Consider the following 26,195-nt stretch of genomic DNA (forward strand, 5'->3'; position numbering starts at 1 on the left):
TTCCGATCTTCTCTTTTAGCGGCTCAATGCACTCAGTCACTTCTCGTTGTACTGCTGCGATCTCAGAGCGAATAGTAGCCAATGTAGAGTCAATTTTGATGAAGATGTCGGCTTTTAGAGAGTCCATCATTGCTTGCAAAAGTTCGCTGCTAATTTCGGGAAATTGTTTTTACAGTCAGCACAGCAACATAGATTCATAGATAGATTCATAAAAAAACAAGAACACGAAAAGAGCAAGATGACACAATCTAAGTCTAAAGATAAAGAACATAGATCAAAGAAAAATAACAATGACAAAGGATACAAAGAATTAACAGAATAGACTCTTTCGTTTCGCTCCACTCCTGCCCCCAAACTCAGAATTATACAATCTAATAGCACGAGGAATTAAGTAAGTAAGTAAGTAATTTTTATTTGTATAGCGCTTTTCCAGACCAGGGTCACAAAGCGCTTAAACAATCAAAACAATATTCAATAAAGTATATACTTAAAAGATCAAGATAAAAACTGATAACACAACAGAACAAATTAATGAGTCCCTGAGTCTATTAGCGTTGCATCTGGGATTGTGCTCTTTCTGCTTCTCTGCTCACTGAGGACAGTTTCAGAGGATGACTGTCATCCTCCATGATGGACAGTAGTTTGTCCAGGGATCTCCTCTCAGCAACTGTCACCAGTGAGTCCAGCTTCATGCCAACAATATTGCATGATCAACCTGTCCAACACTGTCTTGGACAAAATCCCACCCCAACACACCACAGCATAGAACAGGACACTGGCCACCACAGACTGGTACAACGTGCAGAGGAGTTTCCTGCAGATGTTAAATGATCGGTGCCTCCTCAGAAAGTACAGTCTACTCTGAACTTTCTTATACACATGGTCTGTGTTGAAGGACCAGTCCAGTTTACTGTGCAGCCACACACTGAGGTACTTATACGTAGTTGTCCACTATCTCCACCTTGTCGCCTCTGATGGACACTGGATGTGGCTTTGTCCTGGACCTCCCAAAGTCCAAGACCAGCTATTTGGTCTTTGAGGTGTACAGCTGAAAGTGGTTCCTCTCACCATAGTCCACAAAGTCAAGTATCAGACTCCTATACTTGTCCTCGCTTTTGTCCCTGATACATCCAACAATGGCGGTGTCGTATCTGGACGAGACTCCGCTCGGAGTTGTAGCAGAAGTCTGAAGTGTAGATGGAGAGGAGAGGTGCCAGTACTGTCCCCTGAGGTGCCCTTATACTGCACACCACGAGATCCAGGAGACCAGACCAGGGTCCACATGCATCTGTGTTGGTTTTTTCGGGAGCAGAGTGGGCTGGATAGTGTTAAAAAGTTTTTTTATTTTTATTTTTCATAAATACAGTGGTATGAAAAAGTTTGGGCACCCATGTACATTTTCATGATTTTCCTTTATAAATCATTGGTTGTTTGGATAAAAAATTCCAGTTAAATATATCTTATAGGAGACAAACACAGTGATATTTGAGAAGTGAAATAACGTTTATATGATTTACAGAAAGTGTGCAAGAATTATTTAAACAAAATTAGGCATGTGCATACATTTAGGCACCCTTATATCTTATCTTTTAATAACTTTAGCACTAATTATTGGAACTCAAAATTGGTTTGGTAACCTCAGTGACCATTGACCTTCATACACAGGTGAGTCCAATCATGAGAAAGGGTATTTAAGGAGGCCAATTGTAAGTGTTTCTCCTCTTTGCGTCTTCTCTGAAGAGTGGCAACATGGGAGCCTCAAAACATCTCTCAAATGACCTGAAAACAATGATTGTTCAACATTATGGTTTAGGGGAAGGATATAGAAAGCTATCTCAGAGATTTAAGCTCTCAGTATCAACTGTGAGGAACATTGTGAGATCAAAATCTCAGATAAATAGAGGCGCAGAGATAGAGAACAGTCACAGTCAACCCACCAGCTCCAAAAGACCTGCAACATCAACTTGCTGCAGATGGTGTCACTGTGCATCGTTCAACCATTCGGCGCACTTTACACAAGGAGATGCTTTATGGAAGAGTAATGCGGAAAAAGCCTTTTCTCTGCACACGCCACAAACGGGGTCGCTTGAGGTATGCTAAAGCACATTTGGACAAGCCAGCTTCATTTTGGAATAAGGTGCTGTGGACTGATGAAACTAAAATAGTTATATGGGCATAACCAGGGGCGTTATGCATGGCGGAAAAAGAACACAGCATTCCAAGAAAAGGACTTGCTGCCTACAGTAAAATTTGGTGGTGGTTCCATTATGCTGTGGGGCTGTGTGGCCAGTGCAGGAACGGGGAATCTGGTTAAAGTTGAGGGGAGCATGGATTCCTCTCGATATCAGCAGATTCTGCAGAACAATGTCTGTTGATATGAGTGATTCAAGCTGATCAAGGGGGGAGTAAACTTCATAATTTGGGATGTTATTTTTTACAAAGTTCCTTATAGATAGCGGAAGAAATGCGACGTAGGAAGAGAACATTTCTGCTGTAGTTGGGCAAATGATGCAAAAACATTGTCAATATACAAGTCTGCAATAGAAATAAGTCCCTTTTTCATCCAAGCTATGAAAACCGCATCGAGTTTTGAGGGGGTGAATTAATGATAACAAATTGGGGCCAAACTAGAAGTTTCTGGTACATTAAATACTTTTTTTTATTTGTTTCCAGATCTTCACAGAGTTTTTTACTATAAAACTAAGATTTCTGCTGGGAGAGAGGTACCATTAATATCCTGTTCAATGGCAACCCAGGATGGTGTTGTGACTTTAGGTTCCCCAGAGAATGAATTATTCCAATAGACAAGATCATGAGCATTAGCTGCCCAGTAGTAATGTTGAAACCAAGGGAGAGCCAAACCTCCTAATTCTTTTGATTTGCAAATATGTTTCTTACTAATCCGATGTGCTTTATAACCCCAAATAAAAGGCATTATGATTGAATCTAAAGTTTTGAAAAAGGTCTTTGGCAGAAATATTGGTATATTTGGAAAAATATATAAAAATCTGGGCAGTGTAATCATCTTAATGGCATTTACTCTACCTACCATTGACATTGGGAGTGTTCGCCAATACTCAATATTTATTTTGAGTTGATGGATTAACTTAATGTAATTTAAATCATACAAAGAATCTGGTTGTTTACCAACTATGGTTCCCAAATATTTTATATATCTCCTTCTGGAGAGAGAATTTGATGTATGGCTCTGCTGGCTTGGATTCCTCTCAGTTGTCGAGCAAGTAACGATGTAGGTTTATCCCCGAGATCAAAGTGTTTATGTTTTATCTTGAGAAGAAGTCTGTTACCTTGGTTGGTAAGAATTGTATTATATTCATGCCTCAACCTAACAATATTTTTAAGTGTAGTTGCAGATTGATTTTCCCTTTGCTGTTTTTCGGCTTCAGAGATCTCTATGTCAATTTCAACTAGCCTGACAGTTCTTTTCTTTTTCTGCATAGATTCATATGATATCACTGTACCTCGGATTACTACCTTGAAAGTTTCCCATAATATCGAATCAGAAACGTCTCCCCTATCGTTCAACTTAATAAATTCCTTAATCTCTTCAGAACATCTATTTGAGAATTCTTCATTATTGAGTAAACTTGGATTCAGTCGCCAATTATAATACTCTTTCTTCCTTCCAAAATCATAGTTTATAATGACCGGGCTGTGATCAGAAATTAAAATGTTGCAATATTTTGATGAGGAGATTGCAGATGTTAATTTGCCGTCAAAGAGAAAATAGTCAATCCATGTGTAGGTTTTATGAACTGGAGAAAAAAAGGAATACTTTCTCTGAGTCGGATGTTGGCTCCTCCAAATATCGATTAGATTCAGTGACTTCATCAAGTTATTTAAAACAGTTGTGGAGTCAAGTGGATTTGTTTAGACGCAAGGAAGATCTATCCATTATTGATACACAGTTGAAATCACCCCCTGAAATTAAGGTAGTTGTGGACAGGTCAGGAATACAGTTGAAAATACGGGCGCGTAAATATTAAAAAAAGTGACATGTAGCGTCAACATCATACCAGTCACAATTATAAAGCGACCATTCGGATCAATCTGGGTGGATATGTGGCTGAAGGGCACATTTTTTCGAATCAATATTGCCACACCACGTGCTTTACTAGAAAATGTTGACTTATAAGTTTGTACTATCCATCCACACCGAAATTTCAAAGCATCTGAATGTTTAATATGCGTCTCCTGCAGGAATATATCGTAACTATGCAAACGTTTCAGATGTATGTCATGGCCATGGAAACCACACAGACTGTAGTCGGAGTGACATTTTGATATAATGCACTGTTGTTGTGTTAATGCCACTGTGTTAAAGGCACCAGAAAAGTCCAGGAACGGGATCCTCACTGAGCAGCTTCCTTTATCCAGATGAGAGTAGGTCCGATGCAGGAGGTGAAGGATGGCATCTTTTACACCAACCGCGGGCCGGTAGGCAAACTGCAGTGGGTCTTTCGAACTTGTGGCCTGAGATTTTTGAGGACCACCAGTCTGTAATCGTTCGGCTCGAACAATCTTTTTTCGAGACTGGAACGATACAGGAAGTCTTCCAAAGGGACTGAGGACCGTAGACTGAGTTTGAAGACATGCTGGAACGGCTCAGCTAGTTCAGCACCGGAGGTCTTTAGCAGTCGAGCAGACACCTTGTCAGGACTAGCAGCCTTTCCTAGACGAATCCTCCGAAGTACATCGTGTACCTGGAGTGAGGTGATGCTGGGAAACAGTTGTGTGGAACTGAGGGGGGCACAGGAAGGTGGGGCGGGTGCTGAAGCAGGCAGCAGTGAGGGTGAGGTGACCTGCTCGAACCTGAAAAAGAGGAGCCAACTAATGGCAATGAAATTAAAATAAACTTCATAAAAAGGTTTGTGAATCTTTTAATCTCATAAAGGTTTGAAAAATAATTCCTGAAATTATTGATTGACAAAAACTGAAACAAAAGTGTTCAAATGTAATTTTTTGTTGTTTCAGATTTTAAACTCTATTTTGGCGTAGGATCGCTTTGCTCATCGGCTTGAATCTAATCAAGCTTGAAGGCCTGAGACCCATGATCTGACTTGAGATGTGCTTAAGGGAACCCAGGTTCTCTAGAAACAGTGGACGCAGGGAATCAGTGGAACTCTGAAAACAGCTCCATCTTGCCCTTCAACAGGCCAGAGAGGAAATCCAAATCCTGCAAGTCCAGGGAATGAGCCAGCAACTGGTAGACTGTCAGAGTCAGCGCCAGCAGAAACCTGTCCAACGATAAAGCCGGAAGCAGCCACAGAACCACGCACACCTCCAGGAAAACCGGCAGGCCCACATTAGACAGCAGACGGTTTGCACCTTCCGACCTGACTGGTAAAATCTCCCCAAAACCAAAAGACTTGTAAACCTGTGAAAGAAGGAGGGATTATTTATAATGAAACGCTTCAAGTCATGGTTAATAATTGACTATTTTTTTTTTTTTATCCCTTTTTCCCACTTCCTTAAATTTGGATTTAATGTTCCCCTTACAGATTAATATTTTCTTTGTCCCAAAACATAATTTATTTTTAATTTTTTGTTTTGTTTTATTCAAATCTTACAACCCTTATTTAGTTTCTTACTGACAAAGTTCCTCACCTGTTTCAAACCCAGCAGTTCCACAAAGTCAAACATGATGAGCGAGCTGCAGATGAGAGCCCAGCACATGAAGTGCACAGTGAAGCAAACCAGAGGGAACCAGATACTCCACGGTGCTTGACGGACGGCCCACAAACACGGAGCTCCAGTCAGAGGCTGCCAAAAATGCATGAGGATCTACCGAAAAAAGACAAGAACATCTGTGTTCAAATATGAAGCCTATGTATTGGCTAAAGTGTCAGAAGAGGAAGTTAATGTCTGAAACAGGATGTCACATATGATGACCTCGGTAAAGTGTGTGTAGTACCTGCAACACCAGAGCTGTGCTGAAGCAGTACACACTTCTGAACATGTCTCCCAGAAAAGACTTGCAGTGCTCCGTAACAGACGGGTATGAAAGGACACTGAGTTGGACGATGAAGAGAACCAGGAGTCCTACGTCCACCATGAGGGAAGTAAGAGTCTCGCCATCCTGCAGGGCGGCCGACCAGGGGACAGAGGCTAGAAGTAGGGAAACACAGATAAAATCAGAATGATGTGAAAAGATACTTTTGTTTGAAGTAGAATGATATACTAACTCCTTTTCACACCTCAATTACTGCTCGGTAGTTTAAATTGCATAATGTCAACACAGTTTTAGCGCATATATTTGTATACAATTTAAAACTTGAAACGTTTGGAGGCTGTGGGTCACCATCACTCCACCACAAATCAGAGATATAAGAGATGTTACGAATATGAGAATATGTCACTAGTTAAATGTATGCTTTAGATTAGCAGGGAATTTCATTTTGAACTGTAAGGAAATGACAACTTTACTGTAATCAATCATCTAATAATTTGGGTTAATAATGGAAATTAAGGTTCTCAAATTGTGTTCTATATCTAACAAAGGACAAGAAAAGAAAAGAAAAGAATGAATCATTATAATTGTAATTAAAAAAAAAATTTTATAGAGTAGATTTTACTTTTTTTTTTTCATAAAGTAAGTCTTAGTCTTTTATTAATTAGTTAAACTTAGCTCCAGATATCCAGCAATAGAAATGCTAATATAGAAAAAACATAATTACATAAATAAAAGACTGCAGAATAGTTTGCACATAGTCAGTTTTTTCTATTTGATATTATCCATTTACTTCAATAGACTTTCAAACCAAATCTTAGAGGAATAATAATAATTCAACTTAGAATATTTTTGTAGCTGATGATGTCAAATTTAAGAGAGTCAATACCAAAAGTATTATGATCAAGTAAATGATTTGAAGATAGATTGGAATATAAAGTTTGTTAAGAAAACATTTTTTAAATACAAATAAATAAGGTTGTTTATTTGTCCCTCAGGGGGAAGACTTAGTTGGATAATAGGTTTGTTACATGTTTGGTGATTCTTGTTGCATGGTTCTGCCGATCAACACTGCTGAAGGGAGCTCTGTCCAGATTGCATTGAATGTTTAAATTGTTCATGTAGAAAACAGCTCGTGAATAAGGTACGACTGTGTTTGACTATCTCTCTGTATTAGGTAGTAAATAGGAAGGGGTTAATTTTGTCTACATGAAGAAGTATGAGTAAATTATGAATACCAAGTATGATTTAAAGATGTATTGTTTCTCATTTGTCCAAAGAATGCGATGCTGTTCATCTCTTTCCTATGTTGCAGGACGAGCTCACTGATGCATTGTTGACGGGGGAGTACGTCAACAACACCTCACATGAAGAGCTGAAATCCAAGTCGCCGAAAATGGGGCTGCTGCTTTCTTTTTACCTCGTTAAAGAGGTTTTTAGTTAGTGTGAATATGATTGTTTTGATGATTTGGCGTATGCATAATTTGGAATAATAATTATTATTATTTATTTTTTTGGGATTTTCTTTTTTGTGATTTGAGAGAAATGCTCATAATGTATAATTGTATTCATTAAATGAATCTGTGTTTCCTCTGTTGCTTTCTCACTGATGTAATCTTTGTGTGGCATTATACGGATGATAGTTTAGCATGTTTAGTTTATAATTAGATTTGCGATTATAATTCTGTAATCAGACTTGTCTTTGTTTTATTGCATCATTATTTCATGATGCAATCAGGGTGAATGTAAGGAAATAACAATGAAATTAAATGATGATCACGTGCAGCGGCCAACTTAGAATCAAGTGTTTACAGTTACTGACCAATCCTACATGTACATTTGACTAGAGGCGTTAACCTGAATATTCTACTATAAAGATCCACCATTTTGTGAGATCTTTGCGTTCTGGCATTCGAAGACATCTGCGATAGATCTCTCTGCTTGCTAGCGCCCGTGTTCACGTAAGTTTGTCTCTTCCTTTTGCATAATTCACTAAACGAGCATTTTTCTTAAACTCATCCATGTGTCTGTCGGGTCGGTTCATCGGAACACAAAATCCCCACAGAACCAACTTTATGTATTCAAAGAATGATACTTTTCAAGTTGAAAAGCTAAACAACAAAGTACTTTTGTATCTATTTTCCTAATGTATTACAATTTGAACATTTTTTTCATTTTTTTCCATTTTTGTTAAGATTTTTTTTTAAAAAGAAGGAATTTTATCATATTTCTAAAAAGAAATGTATATTAGTTCCATGATATTCTGTAAAATAACAACTTATGCTTCAGAGAAATTGTTTTATGGGTTTAATTGTATTCATTAATTTTCAAGTGATAATGTATTTTACACTTAATATCAACTATCTGTAATGATATTATCTTTTCCACATAAAATATCGGTTGAAAAGGAGGAAAAAAAGAATGGCGCCCAACGTGGGGCTCGAACCCACGACCCTGAGATTAAGAGTCTCATGCTCTACCGACTGAGCTAGCCGGGCTGTAGCGACACCCAGCGACAGGATGTATATAAGCATGCACAATTATTTTTATAAAAGTTAACCAAGTTTTTATTGTAAATAAACTGTAAATGCATATAATTATATCAGAAGAAAAAAAAAGGTTATTGATAGTACATTTTCGCTAAGTTTACCTCAAGTACAATAGTCGCCGCCTGTTCGGCGTGAATCACATACCTTGACACAAAGTCGTCTCTCCAGTTATGTTGTGATAAATGGCTCTGAAGGACAAAAAGCCAATAAAATCGACGCCAGTTATGAAAACAAAGGCGAAGTTGAGCAGAGAAACGACGCCCATGGCTCCGTTGTACACATCGAGGGACGCCATTTAGTCACTATTTCTTTTTTTCCATTTGTGTTTTACCTTCCGGGACGAGAGGCTTGTAGTACCGAGACCGGACACGAGGTGTCGCCCCACACCCGGTCAATGTTAAACCATCACTGAGGTCAAGTTATTTTACGACACTTGCTAGAAACATACGACCCCCGTGAACATGTTTTCAATCTCAAACATAAATATATTATTATGACCTTTTTACTTTGGAACAGGTTTCCCTTTACATTCAACCGATTGATTCATCGTCTCTCCCCCTTAACAAACATACACATGTTTGCTTGTCATAAAAATGTCCTTGGATTTATATATTTATTATAGCGTTATGTTGTGTCAGTTGAGATTCACATTCTGATCTTTACTTTTGTCACTAATACCAAACGCTCCAATCAACTTGTAATTCTCTGAATTCCGCTAGATGGCAGTAACAAGCCGCATCTACCGTTGAACTAAGAGAAGAAGAGAGCATCCTGCTAGCTTTCTTAGCAAAGCATGACCATTTATCCTGCTCTGCTCAAGTTGTACGTCCAGAGACAGTCGTGATACTGACATCTTTTATAGTATTCATTCTAATTCAAGTCGCAGAAGAGTCGCTCGAGTGCTCTGTGTGGTTCTGATCGAACATGTGGACCTCAGGGCACCGTGTCCTTCAGGAGCTGCTGGTCCAGACTGTTGCCAGGAGCTTCTCCAGAACCTCTGCTCAGGTGTGTCGTCCTGTCTCTCTTCTGTCTCTCTTCAGTCTGTCTCTCTTGTGTCTGTCTCTCTGTTTATAAAGACTCCTGGACTGTGTCATCTCCTCTAAAGACATGAAAGACACTGTTGTGATTCATATAAAAGAGGAAATGTTCTTGAAAATACAACTTTGTGATTTTGTTATTTCCATTTAAATTATTCAAACCGTTTAGCAGTAGATTCATAGAAGTTCAAGTTATTTTCTGTTCTTTTATTGTCAAATATGCATGTATTAAGACATGCAGCATAAATTAAATTGTGGTCTTCTCTGATCCACGATGCAAAACATTAAAGCCATTAAACACTTAAAACAATTGAAGACTTGACAGTGAAATACTTAAACATGCATTAATTAAGACATTCAAGAAAATAAATAAAAATAAATAATCAACAAACTTAAATAATCAACTAATATTATATAATAGCGAATATAATACACTTGATGGATCTACTGACTCCTTTAAGAAACATCTTAAGACGTTTTTATTTGTTCAGGCTTTTCCGTGATTTTTCTGGAACTCCTGTTGTGTTATCAGTTTTATCTTGATCTTTAAAATATATACTTTATTGAATATTGTTTTGATTGTTTAAGCGCTTTGTGACCCTGGTCTGGAAAAGCGCTATGCAAATAAAATTTACTTACTTACTTACTAATAAACAGAATATAAACAAAAAAACAAAGATCAAAGTTAATGCACAGATAAAAGTTAAAGCGGAGGTGAGATTTATGATAGGACAGGGAGGGAGTTGAGTCTTAAAAGTTTTATAACAAGTTATATATATATATAACTTAAGTTAAATAAGTAGTGAAGTAGGTTTCAAATGTTCAGTCTGTGGGAACGAACTGTGACCCAAATCTACAAAATGTAGACTTTAATTATGTCCAAAGGCAAATGTGCCGTTTTGAGTTTAAAATATGTCATTATACGATAATATTTTACTAGTAGATTCACCTGCACCAGTTTAAAGTTACGCATGCATGTAAGTAAAATAACTCCTCAACGGTTGAGTTTGCATCTTTTGTTTTTATTATTTCAAATTACCATTACTACTTCAAATGATATCCAATGTAGACGAAATGTCTTGCATACATATAACTGTCATTACGACGATGTGTTCGCTGAGAGGGAGTGATGTATTTTATTGTAGTTTAGTTTTGAATCGCGTCTAAATCTGAGCCATCATAAAGAAATACAAGTTTTAGTTCACGTTTTTACATCCTACTACAAAATCACCTAGATATTGACTTGTCAACTGGCAGAACAGAAGAAAGTCCAGGAGAAAGATCTGATTGTTTGTCGTTTTAGGGTCTTAATCACCCTTGTGTTATCTCAGGGTCATGGTGACCCGTAAACAAATGTGCTTGAGTCAAAACTCTGGGTCAAGGTGAACAACCTCCTTGGCTTCCAGAAACGCATATACAGTACAGTGGTGGAGGTCATTCACCTTGACCCAGAGACAACACAAGGGATACCTCAAACGCATGTCTTTTAGGGCGTTCGGGTCAACGACCCTGAGATGACACAAGGTCGAGTTAAGTCGAATATTTTCTTCTTTTTTTCTTTTAAACCAGTACACAGCGGAATTCTGATGGTGATGACTAGCTGTAGATATTGAAATAAGTGACAAATAGACAAACTATGCATCATTTAAAAAAAAAATCAATAAAAGTATAAAAAAGTTCCGGGCACCGAATGTTTTTTTTGTGGTAGTTGAAGGGACAAAGTGATGTGCCAGTGTGACTGAGTTTGACGCCACTGATGTCCATCGTTCTCAGGAAAATATCAAGTTAAACTCAACAATATTTTTCCAGAACACGGTCATCGTGGAGCGCTGGTGGCAGGTTCCACTCTCCAAAGAAGGAAGACCCCCGAGGTTGTATCCCCGCAGACATCGAATTTTCAAGCTGGTTGAAGACACCAAGCAGAAGCCCCAGGGGAAAATGGAACTCATCTTGACCCAGGATGTACCGAGTAAGTGTCCACATCCGTTTTAACTCTTCATTCATGTCAGGTCTCTGAACGGAATGTGTTTCAACAGAACTTGGGGGTCGAGGTGACACCGTGGTGGTCAAGAAGGCTCTCGGCCGAAACAAACTGCTGGCGAACGAACTAGCCGTGTATCCATCCCCGGAGAACAAGGCCATGTTTGCAGAGGAGTTAAGAGTCTGTGTCTCGGCTGAACAAGTTCATGACTCGCTCAGATTTTAAAAATGTGTTTGTCCTTGTAGATTTTAAAAGAAGGGAAACTGGAGGACAGAAAACAAACGCGCACAGGGCTCATGGTAAGTAAGGGGGAGGTAAGAGAGAGACGCACAGAGATACACAAACTTATGTGACTATGTTTTCTAGACAGTCGAGTATCTAAGAAGGAGCAAGTTGATAATCGACAAAAAGCCCAGTGAAGATTTCCAACTGAATCATGAAGTTGTCAGGAGACAGCTGCAGAAAATGGTTTGTGTCTTTCATTGTCTGATGCAGCTGTGCGTTTGACTTCAGGTCTTTTCGAAACGAGCCAAATCAACCTTTCAAACTGTGATGTGCTTTCAGCTCTGCCTGGTCGTTCCTCCTGATGCTCTCAAGCTTCCCTTTGAGTCCGCCACGGAGTTAGGGGATTACTGGTGTGAAGTCACGGTAAGAGTCAGAAAACAAAACAAAAAAAAGCCTCACCTAATCATAAAATATAAGCGATTATCATTGTCTTTTCTTGTCAATGAAACTCATATTTCACTGAGCAATAGCATTTCAGATTGTGTCATAGTTGAACTTTTTAACTCTTTTAAATATCTGAGCTTTTGTCCTTCCTGGCCCCTCAAGTTTAGCTCTCGTCAGGAGATTTAATACCCATCCAATCTGCACATTATATTTTTTGATATTTGACAAATCGTATCCTAAATAATTTCTTTTGTCATTCTGTGACTAAATTATTTATATCAGTGACTCAAGCCTGTACAATTAAATCTATAAAAAAAAAAGATTTCCAAAAAAAAAATGTAGTATGAAAGCATTCCGTTTTAGGTATTTAGTATTTTAGGGACACTGATTAAATTATAATCTCTTGCTTCACCTCGCTGCTATTCAAGTTTAGTGTTCCTCATATTAAAAATGTTTCAATATCTTAAAAAAAAAAAAAGGATTGCGGTCAACCCTAGTAAACTTCAAATGTAGAGCAGGATATTATTCCTTATCTCTGACTGTTTTGCTTAAAATCTTGTTGCAGGTGAATGGAATCGACACAGTTCGGATCCCGATGTCTCTGGTTCCCTTCATAGACCGGGAAGCGATGAAGAGGGAGAGAATGTTGCAGGCGGCCAATGAAAAGCTTGCGGCGAATGAAGAGCCCACTGTTGACCAGTATCAAACGACTGGCTCTGACTCGACTCAGTCATGAGGAAACGAGTTCAAGAAAGATAAGGATTGTGTGTGACTTTTGTTAATAAAACTCGTGGAAGAACAGTTTCCAAGTTGTTTTTTGTTTTTTTAAGAAAGTTTCATGCGAACACAAACTCATGACATAAAAATCATTTTATTTTTACAACATTCCAGGAAAAGTCACAAACACCTGACATGTGAAAGGAAAGGTGATTAATCTAATGACAGCCGGAACATGATTCACCCGAGTACAAGAGTGAAGGAACGTGGTTAGGGACAAAGTAAAGAAATGCTGACTCTACTCCTCCAATCTAAATATGGGGGAATATCTTGTTTTAAATTCTGTTGCCATCTCAAAAGTCCACGGCATCTCTAGAACCCGTACTTGGCCTGCGTCTGTCGACGGGAGAGTTTGTTTTCTGCCCAGGAGTTCTTCAGCTCCAACTCGCGCTCCTTGGCCTGAGAAGACGATTCCAATGTTACTTAAACGTTATTCATAATTAGACAACTGCTGAAAACGCACATGTTGACGTTTTAAACATGAATAGTTTCTCTCATAGTTGGATACAGTAAATGTTTTCTTTATACCTATAGCTGTTTGAAAACTTTGATCAAGTGTTTTTTTAGCAGTTTAAAAGATAAAAGTAGATGTTGGTGAGAAGTTGTTCTTCCTCATCTCAGAACCATCACAGCCTTGTATGGCTCACAACACTCACCTGGTGGATGAGATACGTGATCTGGTGTTTGCGTCTCTGCTGCCCCGTCGGTTGTCGTCCGCTTTTCTAGAGATGGATGACAAACAAATCACATCAACAAGGACTATTTTAACAATTGGATGATAAAACTACACAATGTATAGCAAAATGCGTTTTCCTCAAAAAACAAACAAGATGTACTTTTTTAAACAGACCCGAGAGCATGAATATAAATAGTTGGAAGTTTAAAATCCACAAATGCTACTGTTGCTTATGCTAGCACGAATACTACATACTGCTGACAGAGGATTCTGAAACAAATGTCTTTTTAGAGGCATCATTTTCAGATAATTAAGTATTAATTAGTATTATAAATATTTATTTGTTAGTTAACAAATAACTAGCAAATAGTGCTCTAGAAAGCATTTTGTATTACCAGTATTATAATTTACATAAAATGTTCAACCTTTGAAAAAAATAAAACTTAAAATTAAAAATAACCCTCAATCCTACGCAAGGGCAACAGAAAATTTTAGATTGATAAAATAGTGAATTGACTTTTATCGCGGTATAAAATTCAATGACCTCTTCTCATATCATCCACTTGTACTGTTTATCATTAACCATTTAATTCTGTCCCACTTTACTGAACGCAAAACACAGTCTGGGACCAAACATGCTGCCTCACCTTGCTATACGACTCCTGCTTCTCTTCCGTCAAGTTCTTTGTCAGCCATTGCTTGGTCCCACTCAGCTGGTCGTCTCCTTTGATTTCCAGAAACTTGATCTCCTCTTTGCCTCGGTTTCGTTTGCCCTGCATCCTCATGAACTGAGAGGGAGAAAAGAGACGCCTCGTATCAAACTTCTGTGTTCTGTAGATTTGGATTAAAACTGAAAAGGTAAGAGTCACAGATTCTTACCGCTTCATCGTCGAACATTTCAGACTGACCCGACCCCTCGGCTTCTTCTGACCCTCCAGCGCTTGGATCCTCGTAATACTGCTCGTTGTAGTAACCCTGTCGAGGAAGAGAAGAGGTCCGGACCACGGATCAAGATTCAAAACGGGATACACTGACATAAGCCCTGGACACTGATGAAACACCGCAAGAAAGAAAACCTTCCATAACCTGCCTACACACTGCAATCCTAAACATCCTAAAAAGGTCTTTGCCAGGCTTAGTTGGGGTCAATCACAGATGTAATACTATAACATCAATCTCTAAATATCATCATATTGTTTCCTGCAACAACTTAAAGTTGGGCTAACAAACATCATCACTTTCACAAAAGCGGGTTCAACTTTACAGCCAACATTTTTCAATAACTGCTATAATATAGCTGGTTTTAAAAACAAGTTTATCAACAATTTCACTTTTTAACTCATAAAGATTGACTTCAAGTTAAATGTTACTAACCTAGTGTAACATGTAGATGTGCTCAAGAAGATTAATTATGCAACAATGTATTTTATCAAGTCGTGTCCAAAAGTCCTCCAAGTGACTTTTTTAAGTGTCTACCTACTTAATGTATTAGTATCTCTGTTCACAAATACTTCTCAGCAGCATGGTGACACTCACCGGAGGGAAAGACTCTGGAGCTGGGTTGGCCACCCGAAATGATGCATGTTGTCCTTCCCACGCGCCACCTCCCTCCGGGGCTCCACAAAATTCCAGTGGAGCGTCTGACTGATCCGGGTTGTTCCCAGCAGGCATCACGAAAGGCTCTGCGGGGACAGCTGGCTCGGGCTCAACACTTGGAACGACCGGCTCCGTGTCACCTAACGAGAAGTAATTCTGCGGAGAGATGTCTTCCTCTTTTTCCTCTGCAGCGATTTGTCTGGCCAGTTGCAGAGCCGCGGACTTTGCTGCAGCTTTGATAGCAGACGGAGAAGCACTGGGACCGAGTGAGCTCACGGGAGTCGCGGGTTTGGCCGCCTTGGCCTCTGGGCGCTTTGTGAGCGTGTGAGGAATCAGGATTCTATCATGTTCCTTCACCAACAGATTCTTAGGTTTTGGAAGTAGAGAGGACAGACCTGAACCTCTATCCTGGACGAGAGATGACAGAGAGAGATTATTGTCAGTCGAACGATACTGAAGATTGTAAGGTGGAACGTGCTCTTTATCACATTTGTAGGGATTTGAACTCGGGATAGAGATTCATAGCGGGGAAGCATTCTTACCTGAGACAGCACTTTCTTTTTTGCAGGTTCATCATCGTCCGAGTCCGACTAGAAAAAAAAAGAGAGACATTTTTATTGGGCATTCAAGATTAGATACAAGACACAAAGCAGCATGATAGCAAACAAGTCCAAAATATATTTCTGTAAACAAGGCATAACTCTGATGTAAGTAAGTAAGTAAGTTATTTTTATTTGTATAGCGCTTTTCCAGACCAGGGTCACAAAGCGCTTAAACAATCAAAACAATATTCAATAAAGTATATATTTTAAAGATCATGATAAAACTGATAACACAACAGGAGTTCTAGAAAATCAAGGAAAAGCCTAAGAAAACAATGAGGTGGAGTTATCCAATTTTGTTTTTTTTTTGTACTTGAAGTGTGTCTAAGAATAGGTGCAGCATAGAAATAAGTTTGATAAGCTTTAATCTGAAAATATTGAATCCAAAACTAAGGGATACTCACGTCTCGCCTGTTGATCTGGGGTGCAGTGATCTTGACCGGCTCACTTCGCTTTTTGGGCTTTGGCAAAGAAAGCAAGTCTCCTCTGAAGCTCTGTGGGTCGTCGGTTCGGTTCCCATCCCTCGTTGATCCTCTTGCTGCTGCCCGTTCCTCTTGTCTTCCGTGACTCGTCTTTTTAGGAGCAGGGAGGCGTGAGAAAAGTCCGCCAGAGCTTCGTGTGCTTCCTGGGACGTGTGTCGACGTTTCCTCGGAGTCACTATCATCACTGCTACCATACGCGACCAGACTCATCGTTGTGTCTTATTTAAGATTTAAATGCTACAAAGAGACTTGAACAAAACAATTGTGCGTGGATTTTTGGAATTGCCAACCCTGCTCGTCGGATGGTTAGCTTGTTATTTATCAAAATACACCAGATTATTACGTAGGCAAGTTAAAGATAGAATATATGTGAATAATAACACACCCACTTCTGAATGTATAGACTTGCTAGGCCGCTGCAAGGACAACACGAGCCGTTGGCCAAATGCTGCTTTGAGAAAATATTCTTCCAAATGTAATGCACAAAACAAGCATCTTTAACCGCAAATTGTATCCGTTTAATTTTTGTTTAAATTTACCAAGCGCATCTATTGAAAAAAACGTTTTTGATAATCCCCTGACTCTTCCAAAACATTGGCATCCATTGCTGTCGCGTAGAGCCGACTGCGCAGCTTATTTGGCGCATACTCCTTCTTCTGTGGTAAAACAGAATTGTGCCCCCTACCGTCGCTGATGCAGAAAGTCCATGTATCGCTAACTAAGTAAGCGTAATAAAGATTTAAAAGTTCAACATGAAGGATAAATATAATGAAAGTAATGAGCAAATTGATGACTATATTAACAACACACATGAATCAAAACTTTTAATTGAAAAGTAAAACAAAAACAGGCTACATTAGACTACAAATGACTAAATTGATGAACTAACTTAGAATCTGGGCTGCTTTCAAACGAATAAATATATTTTTCTACGTTAAGTGACTTTATTGAACCTAAGTTATTTCTTGCCAACATATTTAATGTTCTCCATTGATCAAATGCAATTTTAGTCGGACCAACTAATTTTAATCAAATACAGCTAGAGCGATACATCTTTTCTTTTTTTAAATTCATGTTTTATCATTTTCCTAAATCATTACTAACATCAATTGTATTTAATACATATTTCTTGACCTAATACAATTGATCATCGTCAAAATCAAGTTACTCCAATATTTTTAATGAGTAAAGTCAATTCATTAGTGACTTACAAAATCAAAACAATATGATTAGTTGATCATGAAATACTTTTAAATTATTTTATACCCTATGTAAAATACATGAAACGATGCCTGGTCCAAATGTTTTTTTATTTTAAATCATCAATAAATATTGTTCAAATTCTACTAAAACATACTTTCAGTAAGAACTATAGTAAATCAACTGTCAGATAAGGTAAAGTGCTGATGTACTGAAGAAAAAAATGTTTGTTTTTTTAAAATGGAAACAACTTTTTGTAAATAACCCCAAACCCCATGTTACCATGGCCAAATGGAAATATTCTTTACGAATGCATGTGTATTTGGAGACAGAATAAAATGCTAATCAACTGTGTAATTCGTTCAAACAAACAATTTTCAAGTTTTGTAAATAATTACACAATGACTTCAGGGGGAAATCTTTTCACAGTTCACAAAAGGGGTGTTATAACACACTAATAATAATAATAATATTATTATTAATAAGAATACGTTTAATTTAAGGTTGCCCTTCTGGACACCAAAGACAACCTTACAGAACACATTTGAAAACAGCAAAAAACAATAAACAACATATTTAAAATATGAAAAAAGAGCGGCAATGGAAATGGTATAAAACAGCTTAAAAGGTTTCTCTTAATGCTTTCGGCTGACATTAAATGCAATAAGCAGTTTTGAGGTATGATCAGAAATAGGTAAATAATTGATTATTTCTGAGTTTGAGTGTAGTAAATGAAGATTATTTAAGGAATTTAAGGATTACATCTCTTGTTTTTTTTTTATTAATCCAGGGCAGTGACAGCAGTAAAGTATTGATCTCTTGTAACTACTTGTTGAATGAAAACCGTCCAAAATGTGGCGACTTTAGACAAATAAAAGATAATATAACCTCTCAAAAATAAACAGCTGGTGAGATGAAAATGTGCTGTTTCACCACCAGACCGATAGATGTCACTGTCCGCCGGTGTGGCTGTAGCTAAGCACGGAAGCGTGTGACATTGGCTCCACACAAGGGTAGGGTTTTTATCCTTCGATTCGTTTGCTTTGGTTACTATTATGACTTATTAATAATAATATTCGTGGACAGCGAAGCAGACAGGTAACACTTCAATTGTATTCAATTGTCGACATTCGTACCAACTCGCTGTGGTCGTGTTGGACTCCACAGAACCATGAGACTGACGGCGGTACTGGCTCTGGCTGCACGGGTCGTGCTGCCTAAAGATTACCGCTATGGAACCTCGAAGCCCTGGACCATGGCTGCCAAGAGGAAGAACCCGCCTGGCATCAGGAGGAAAAAGGTGTTTGTGGAGCCGATAGCACCGAAGGACTGGTGGGTGCTGAGGGGAGACGTTGTAAGTTTAGTTCCATCCTCGCTTTGACTGACAGTTTGACCTCTTGTCTATGTCCTCTTGCCCACAGTTTTTGAGAAAAAAAAAAGTATTACATAGTTATAAATGATATGAATGAGCAAACTGAGATGATTTATTATTTGACATGTTTACGAACTTTCACTTCAAGACTATTGTTTTTTTCTGCTACTTATCAATTCAACTTCCTGCTGTGGTAGGACTAGGGTTGTCACAATACTTAAAATGTAAATAAGTAAGTAATTTTTATTTGTATAGCGCTTTTCCAGACCAGGGTCACAAAGCGCTTAGACGATCAAAACAATATTCAATAAAGTATATACTTTAACCCGGGAAAATATTAGTTACACAATAAAATTTCCGAAAGGAATTTTTTATTTATTACCCAAAAATGAATGAAAACAAATAAATAAACTAAACGATTATAACATTTAATTAAGTTAAATATCTTGGGCTATAAATATCAATACTTGATAAAATGTTCAGGTCTATATTTTGAGATTGTATGTTGTGCACATCTAAATATTAGACAGGCACGCCTGATGAAAACTAAATTAACTTTTAGTTTTGCTTTACACGCATAATAATAAAAAACTATTAATCATATCATTTACTGGGTATTGTATTGATTGTTTAAGTGCTTTGTGACCCTATTCTACAAAAGCCCTATACAAATATTACTTACTTACTTTTGAAAATGAGTATTGTATTTGTGCTTTGAGGGAATCCCAGAAATGAACAACCCTCAAACTCTCCTTCTAACTTAAGCGTTCTCTACAACTCACTCCAAACCCGTTTCTTACTGCTCCGACATCCTGAACTGTGAGTGTTTCTTATGATCTCAGGTGGAAATTCTGACGGGAAAAGATAAAGGAAAACATGGAAAAGTCGTACAAGTCATCAGACAGAGAAACTGGGTCATCGTGGCAGGACTGAACACAGTAAGTGTAGATTCATGTTTATTGTGAGCACTCTTAAGTGTAAGTTTGTTCTGGTGATGCCTACACGATCTAATATTAGATTAAGCCCGTAGAGTTTATATTAAACAAGTATTTATAGTTTCAAAAGCAGTTCTTAAGTCTCTTGGGAGAGGCTCTTGGAACAATAGCCTTCCACTATTGTCCTTTAATAAAAAAAAAGAAAGATAAGCTTGAGAGAACTAAATCATCATCTTCTTCATCATCATCATCATCATCAACACCTCACTTCAATCAGTTTTCTTTCACTGCTTCACCCACAACATTCTTATCAACAATACCGTTTCTTTACAATTTTCCTCTGATAGAGTAACATATGAACTTGTTTGCAAACCTATATTTATTTATCAATGTATTAAAAAGCTTTATATGTACAATGTATGTTGATGTACCACATCAGCCAATATTGCACAAATCTTTGACATTACTTAAGTTTAATTTGATGACTTGTACTGAACGAATAAATTGGATCAATGCAATCGAAAGATTTCATCAGTTCATTCCAGTGATCAAACTCTGACGGTCGACTCCGCGTTTCTTTCTCCTTCTTCACTCTTTTTATTCTACTTCCTCTTATTCAACCGGATGTATTCTGCCTTTTCATTCGCCTTCTTTTTTCAGCTTCTTCTCCACTAACTTCCCACTCTCCCAAAAATTAACTACATCATCAGCAAATGTCTACCAGTCCCCGTCTGCCTGTAGCATAAAAACCTGATTATACCCCCTTACCTTGAATCTGTCACTTCAGCACTCCTCACCATAGTCTCGCTTACCTCACAATCACAGTCATTTAAGTCGGCTTAAATTCGGAGTAGATAGTAAGTTATACAATATTCTTTTTTCTTTATATTTTCAGTATATCTACAATTTCAATATTTTTATATTGATGTTGTGAAAATGAAGTGTCCATATACTGTCACAATTCTCACCATAAACAACAAAATTCTTTGTCTTCTTGCTCTCAAGCATTACAGATACGTTGGAAAAATGGGTGACTACCCAGGAATTTACGTTGCTAGTGAGGCTCCCCTTCTGGTCCGTGACGTCAGCCTCATCGATCCTGCCGACAGGTACATTAATCACTGCAACCAAGCAGCTGTGCCGCAGCTGAAGAACTGCTGCAGAAGATTTTGTTTCTGTGGTTGTTGTAGTAAGTAAGTAATTGATAGTTATTTGTAAAGTGCCTTTCTTGACCAGGGTCACAAAGCGCTTTAACAATCAAAAACGAAACACAGTTAAAATATATACTTTAAAAGATCAAGACACATAAGACAAACACAGTAGTTCCAGAAAATCAGGGAAAAGCACAAATAAAAAAGTAGATCAGTAGATCATCAAACACAGAGATCGTTCCAAAGCTTAGGAGCAACAGCCTGGAAGGATTTCTCTCCTCTGGTCCTGAAGAGTGTTCAGGAACCATCAGTTGATTCTGATCCACAGACCTCAGAGCCCGAGCTGGGGTGTACGGCTGGATCAGATCACTGATGTAAGGAGGAGCCTGACCACGAATAGATCTGAAAGTAAGAACCAGAATTTTAAAATTTATCCTGAAAGAAACTGGCAGCCAGTGAAGAGTTTTAAGGATCGGAGAAATGTGAGTTCTTCTACTGGAGCGGGGCAGACATCAACGTTTTAAAACGGGCACGTTTTTGAGAAGTGCCTTCACATGAGACGCTAGTTAAGATGGTTAGGGTCGACTTGTGGTTAGAGGTTAGACTGAAATGTTATAATAATAATTTTCATAATAACACATTTTTATACAATCAACAACTTTTCAGACAATAATTAGTCACAAAAAACATTATTTGCAAATATCACATTACATTAAAAACTGCACAAAAGTAACGTCATTATGATAAAATACATCACGTTATCGATCGAAAAATATATTTAGTAAAATGTAATAAAACTAAAAAAAGAGAGTACATGAGTCCAGGTAAGACTTATAAGAGGACATTGAAGCCAGTCTGTAAAAGTGTGTTTCTATAAGGGATTAAAAAGAAGACGCACACATGGCCAGTCTTATCTCCTGATGGAGAAGGTTCAATCCCTTTCTGATTTAAGCCTTGACTTTAGAGAGTGTTGTCATGTTGATGTGCTGTGATCCAAAACAAGTATGCTGTCAAATCAGGAGGGATGGAGGCAGTGAGCACATCAGCTGTTTATGAACCTAATGCATTCTGAAATACATAAATTATCGATAAAAAATGGTGATAATCTTTAGAGGCACGATGGAAAAACAGGATTGTTGCCTTTAGTCTCACCTGTAATGAAGCTCATTTGTTGGGTTTATGAATTAAAACAAATAGTCTTGCTTAAAGCATCCAACTTGATTGTTGCAGGAAGCCAACAGAGATCGAATGGAGGTACACAGAAGAGGGTGAGAGAGTCAGAGTCTCAATCAGGACGGGTCGAACCATCCCGAAACCCATCTTTCAGCGACTGGACGGCATCGTGCCTGACGCATGGAAAGGTAAATCTCCAGCTGGTGATGATTTATCTGTTGAGAAAGGTTGAATAATATTTGTTGTTTTTTTTATCACAGATGGACCTAAAGACACAAGTCCAGAAGACGCTCTTGAAAGGACACACTTTGCATCTTTGATGACTCTGGAGGAAGAGGTGATGGAGAAACTCGGCATAAGGGAAGACAGGAGGCACAGAAAGTCCTTCTGGTACTGACTCGACCGTTCAGTGGTGATTGCATTGTACACTGCTGTTGGTAACTTTTACATTATGTTGTGGCTCTCATTAATAAATGAACAAAACATCGCAACTGTTTGGGTTTTAATATACATGAGAAATATGAATGCAACACCAGAGGTCAGTCTTCTTTCACGCTGGTGTAACCATTTTCAGAATCAGAGTCAGAAACCTTTGTTGCCAGTGTTGTAAACACATGGGATTCTTTTGTGATCTCAGTACAGAATAAAAGAATGAAATAAGATAACGCACAAAATAAGCAATAGAACGATGGAACCAAGACAGCCAATCTGCGGCACCTTTTTTTTAAGCCTAAATTGTTAAAAAAAAAATGTTTTATCTGTCTTTTAATATCTACATTTAAATATAGAATTCATCTTCCAGCTACAAAAATGCAACTTTTGTCAAATGTGCCACCATATCATTCTTCTCCCTCTGCTCACAGTCAATAGCTGGTTGTGCTTGATAAATCCTGACTGGGTTATAAAGGTATAATAGTATGTTAGTTATATGTATGTTATAGGGTCTTTAGAAATGTAAATATTTCGAAGCGACACTGGGTTTAACTTATTATTTAAGAGCTTTCAAATCAAATTTAAGATGAATATGTATCATGGTATCCAGTCGACACCATGTGTTGTTAAAAACAACTGTAACTAAGAATGAATTTGATTTTCTTTTTTCTGATAAATAGCATATACCTTAAACTCTAAATTGTCTTGTGTTAACTTTGTAATGATCTGATACAAATCTAATAATTAAAATAGTTCACGAAAAGCTTCCTGTAACTAATAATGAAAATGTTCCTACGATGAAAAAGCAGATTCATTTAATAAAAGAAGCGAATCACGTTAAGTCTATGTGGTTCCAAGTAACGGTAACTGCTGCAAATAAGAGAAAGAAAACAAAGAGTTAAAATGCGTTGGTCTTGGTGGACTTGTTATGACTCAGTCGATCTGCAGCAGCAATTTCCATTTGCTAGCTGGTCAAATGTCTCAAAACTCACTGGTCTCTCAAAACCCAACAGAAAAATGAGCACGTCTTTCCTTCACGTCTGGAAATCTGTGTGCAGAAGGAACGCTCTTGGAAAAACTAGTTTTCCACACCCTCGCCACTTGAGTTACAATTATTTTTGTTCTTCCAGATATATGAGCGACTGGAAGTCGACATAACTACAGTGCCACAACATCAAAAATAGATCCAGGATTCCTTGACTCTGATCCATCATCCATCTCATCTCTGGAGGTGCAATGACTCTAGTTTTCATTGAAACACAGATGAACACTGATGTCATCACCTCTATGTGAAGTTAATAATTTAGTTACGATACATGTCATGACTTCCGTTGCAGTCTGACGGAGAATATGAAGTCTCTTTTTCCTTCAATGGCTATCCACCACTATTGACTCACCAGAGAATGTTTCCAGACCTCAAAATGCACAGACAACCAATCACGTTGCCATGGTAATTGCAATGTTAAAATGATGTGTCAGATAATCATGAGCTTGTCGATATTTCACAGCAGCTGACTTCTGGTCAGTAAAGCAGCATCATGCAGAAGGTATTGAAAGTTTTTTCTTTCCCAGACAGGCTGCTTCTGCCACCAGAAAATAAAAATCGCCTGGTCAGCAGAAACATTTGAGGTTTCATGGAAAGAAAAATAATTCTGAGGATCTTTTTCTTTCCTGTCATTACAAAAACTGAGTCAGTGTGATGGCGGCGAAACAGAAGCCTCTTTTTATTCTTTTGCTTCTGTCGCTCTGACAGTGAGGAGATTGAAGTCACTTCCGCTGGGAACGATGAGTATCTAATAGCCCCTGTACTTTGCGGTTGCTTTATGGTGATACTGGTAGCCCAGTTTAACGCAGCCACCCAGAGTGACTCAAGCAGAATTAAGAAACCATAAAAAAAAAAAAAATAGACCACAGCGTGTGTATGGGTTTTTATTTTAGCTGAGTCATGTTTGCTTCCACGTTTGCAAATTAATCCCACCTGGAGATGATGGGAGCAGAAGTTAGACTAAATTAGGAAACCATTCTTTATCCACTTGTATGTGTACTTAATGTGACTGAGATGGAAAACCTTGTTATCACAGATGAAGGTCTTACCTACATTAAGAAGTTACAAACAGTTTTGCCTCTCATGACGTTCCACTGATGTGCTCAGAAAGGTACATGGCACGTTGTAAAAACTTAATAAAAATGAAAAAAAACAACAACATAATTTCCAACTGTTTTAAATAAGATAATAAACTCTATTCTAGTATTGACCTAATTTCAATATATATATATATATATATATATATTACTACATGGTCACGTTTGTTATGTGTTATGTAAAAAAGTTGTGTAACCTTTTTATGGTTCATACACATGAATTCACACATATTTTGTCTGCTATTATCATTTTTTGGTTGGTTCAGCAGTAACTGAGCCAATCACATTGTCCAGTATCTAAAAGGATTCAAAAAATAGCAATGCATGTTGGGATGTTTTTCAGTAACTAATAACTAAAACAACTAAATTAAGTTAAATTTGTGGACGATTATTTTGGGTTTGAGTAAAGCTCTTAATTAATTATTCACATCATTCTATTGGTTTTTTACCAAACATATGTGGAAATTGACCATATTTAAGTATGAGATTATATATTTTTACCATAAGAGACCAAAAAAAACACTATTAAAACAGTTGAGACTATTTAGGGTAAGTCTTTATGAGCTCTCCTGATGATCAACCAAACATCTGAGAATAATTAAGATTCCAGCATTGCTCGAGTCACTCGATCGTCTCAGCTTCGCTCTGGTGTATCGCTGGTGTGTGATTGAAGAGCAGTTGTTTAAATGCTACTGGTAAATGTAACATTGGATCGTACGCATTGACTGCACATTTATTTAACAATGTTTGGTCTCATTTCGACTGTGTGACGATACATTCCAGGAGAAGTGTTTGTTCTTTGAACAATGGTTTGTTCATATTCACCGTGAGGACAACTGTGGCGGTGCTCAGGTGCTCAGGGGCTCAGAGGTCTGTCTGCACAAATATAGTTACATAAAATGTCTCAATCCGACACCTACTCACACTCTCTACTGTTCTTTATTCTCTCCTCTGGACACACTCCAGCGCTTGCTTTATTTTATGAATACTAACCACATGACCTTTAATCAAGGTCTTTGATTCCAACCAATGAAAGTGTAATACATGAAGATAACATTTGGTCGGTTGTCCACACTTGGTTCAACACTATGTCTCTTCTCCACATGTCTAAACACCAGTTCTCCCTTTTATTCTCCACATTTTCCTCTGTTTGACTTATTTTTCACCTTGTCCTTAATTCCAAGTGAACTGAAGCTCTGACTCTTCTTCTTCTTTACCCCTTTATCTCTGTCAATTGTTCTCCAAAATGATTCATCTTCACTACTTCCTAATACATTCTGAATGCAGCACAACTTTTATCTTATCTTAAATATTCCTGTATATATAAATAACATCTATGCGGCTCAGTGAGGATCCTGTTCCTGGATTTCTCAAGTGCCTTCAACACCATCCAGCCCACTCTGCTGCAGGACGAACTAACACAGATGCATGTGGACCCTGGTCTGGTCTC

General features: G+C 37.9%; 4 protein-coding genes and 1 non-coding gene across 5 annotated transcripts; 2 read left to right on the top strand and 3 right to left on the bottom strand.

The window, feature by feature from the left end:
* Positions 1 to 4,888: 4,888 nt before the first annotated feature.
* nrm (nurim) lies at positions 4,889 to 9,394 on the bottom strand. The gene is made up of 4 exons (XM_087786634.1): positions 8,665 to 9,394; positions 5,936 to 6,129; positions 5,629 to 5,805; positions 4,889 to 5,398 (listed from the first exon to the last, which is right to left on the bottom strand). Exons 1-4 carry the CDS (start codon positions 8,813 to 8,815, stop codon positions 5,135 to 5,137), a joined length of 786 nt encoding a protein of 261 aa, XP_087642760.1. The 5' UTR covers positions 8,816 to 9,394; the 3' UTR covers positions 4,889 to 5,134.
* mrpl9 (mitochondrial ribosomal protein L9) lies at positions 7,844 to 13,011 on the top strand. Its single transcript, XM_087786635.1, has 8 exons — positions 7,844 to 7,932; positions 9,401 to 9,525; positions 11,367 to 11,526; positions 11,594 to 11,718; positions 11,784 to 11,837; positions 11,905 to 12,006; positions 12,103 to 12,186; positions 12,773 to 13,011. The coding sequence occupies exons 2-8, from the start codon at positions 9,445 to 9,447 to the stop codon at positions 12,941 to 12,943; spliced, it is 777 nt and encodes a 258-aa protein (XP_087642761.1). The 5' UTR covers positions 7,844 to 7,932; positions 9,401 to 9,444; the 3' UTR covers positions 12,944 to 13,011.
* On the bottom strand, positions 8,397 to 8,469 carry trnak-cuu (transfer RNA lysine (anticodon CUU)). The gene has a single exon. It is a non-coding gene; the product is annotated as a tRNA-Lys (tRNA).
* Positions 13,012 to 13,059: 48 nt separating the features above from the next.
* prcc (proline rich mitotic checkpoint control factor) lies at positions 13,060 to 16,950 on the bottom strand. The gene is made up of 7 exons (XM_087785754.1): positions 16,263 to 16,950; positions 15,799 to 15,846; positions 15,197 to 15,664; positions 14,540 to 14,635; positions 14,308 to 14,448; positions 13,641 to 13,706; positions 13,060 to 13,383 (listed from the first exon to the last, which is right to left on the bottom strand). Exons 1-7 carry the CDS (start codon positions 16,548 to 16,550, stop codon positions 13,297 to 13,299), a joined length of 1,194 nt encoding a protein of 397 aa, XP_087641880.1. The 5' UTR covers positions 16,551 to 16,950; the 3' UTR covers positions 13,060 to 13,296.
* A 1,552-nt stretch (positions 16,951 to 18,502) lies between these two features.
* Positions 18,503 to 22,662, top strand: mrpl24 (mitochondrial ribosomal protein L24). The gene is made up of 6 exons (XM_087785755.1): positions 18,503 to 18,638; positions 18,708 to 18,894; positions 19,755 to 19,850; positions 20,853 to 20,956; positions 22,229 to 22,359; positions 22,432 to 22,662. Exons 2-6 carry the CDS (start codon positions 18,712 to 18,714, stop codon positions 22,566 to 22,568), a joined length of 651 nt encoding a protein of 216 aa, XP_087641881.1. The 5' UTR covers positions 18,503 to 18,638; positions 18,708 to 18,711; the 3' UTR covers positions 22,569 to 22,662.
* The last annotated feature ends 3,533 nt before the right edge of the window (positions 22,663 to 26,195 follow it).

This window comes from Callionymus lyra, chromosome 3 (assembly GCF_982586985.1).
Source record: "Callionymus lyra chromosome 3, fCalLyr1.hap1.1, whole genome shotgun sequence".
NCBI lineage: Eukaryota > Metazoa > Chordata > Actinopteri > Syngnathiformes > Callionymidae > Callionymus > Callionymus lyra.

Coding starts and splice junctions, on each gene's coding strand:
- prcc (XM_087785754.1), bottom strand. CDS start 16,550: ATGAGTCTGGTCGCGTATGGTAGCAGTGATGATAGTGACTCCGAGGAA. Junction 15,665..15,798: donor AAAAGAAAGTGCTGTCTCAG/GTAAGAATGCTT, acceptor TCTCTCGTCCAG/GATAGAGGTTCAGGTCTGTC. Junction 13,384..13,640: donor TCACGTATCTCATCCACCAG/GTGAGTGTTGTG, acceptor TCGTCTTCTCAG/GCCAAGGAGCGCGAGTTGGA.
- mrpl24 (XM_087785755.1), top strand. CDS start 18,712: ATGAGACTGACGGCGGTACTGGCTCTGGCTGCACGGGTCGTGCTGCCT. Junction 19,851..20,852: donor TCGTGGCAGGACTGAACACA/GTAAGTGTAGAT, acceptor CTTGCTCTCAAG/CATTACAGATACGTTGGAAA. Junction 22,360..22,431: donor CGTGCCTGACGCATGGAAAG/GTAAATCTCCAG, acceptor TTTTTATCACAG/ATGGACCTAAAGACACAAGT.
- mrpl9 (XM_087786635.1), top strand. CDS start 9,445: ATGTGGACCTCAGGGCACCGTGTCCTTCAGGAGCTGCTGGTCCAGACT. Junction 9,526..11,366: donor TCTCCAGAACCTCTGCTCAG/GTGTGTCGTCCT, acceptor ATATTTTTCCAG/AACACGGTCATCGTGGAGCG. Junction 12,187..12,772: donor ATTACTGGTGTGAAGTCACG/GTAAGAGTCAGA, acceptor ATCTTGTTGCAG/GTGAATGGAATCGACACAGT.
- nrm (XM_087786634.1), bottom strand. CDS start 8,815: ATGGCGTCCCTCGATGTGTACAACGGAGCCATGGGCGTCGTTTCTCTG. Junction 5,806..5,935: donor GCACAGCTCTGGTGTTGCAG/GTACTACACACA, acceptor TTTTTTCGGTAG/ATCCTCATGCATTTTTGGCA. Junction 5,399..5,628: donor AACTGCTGGGTTTGAAACAG/GTGAGGAACTTT, acceptor CTTCTTTCACAG/GTTTACAAGTCTTTTGGTTT.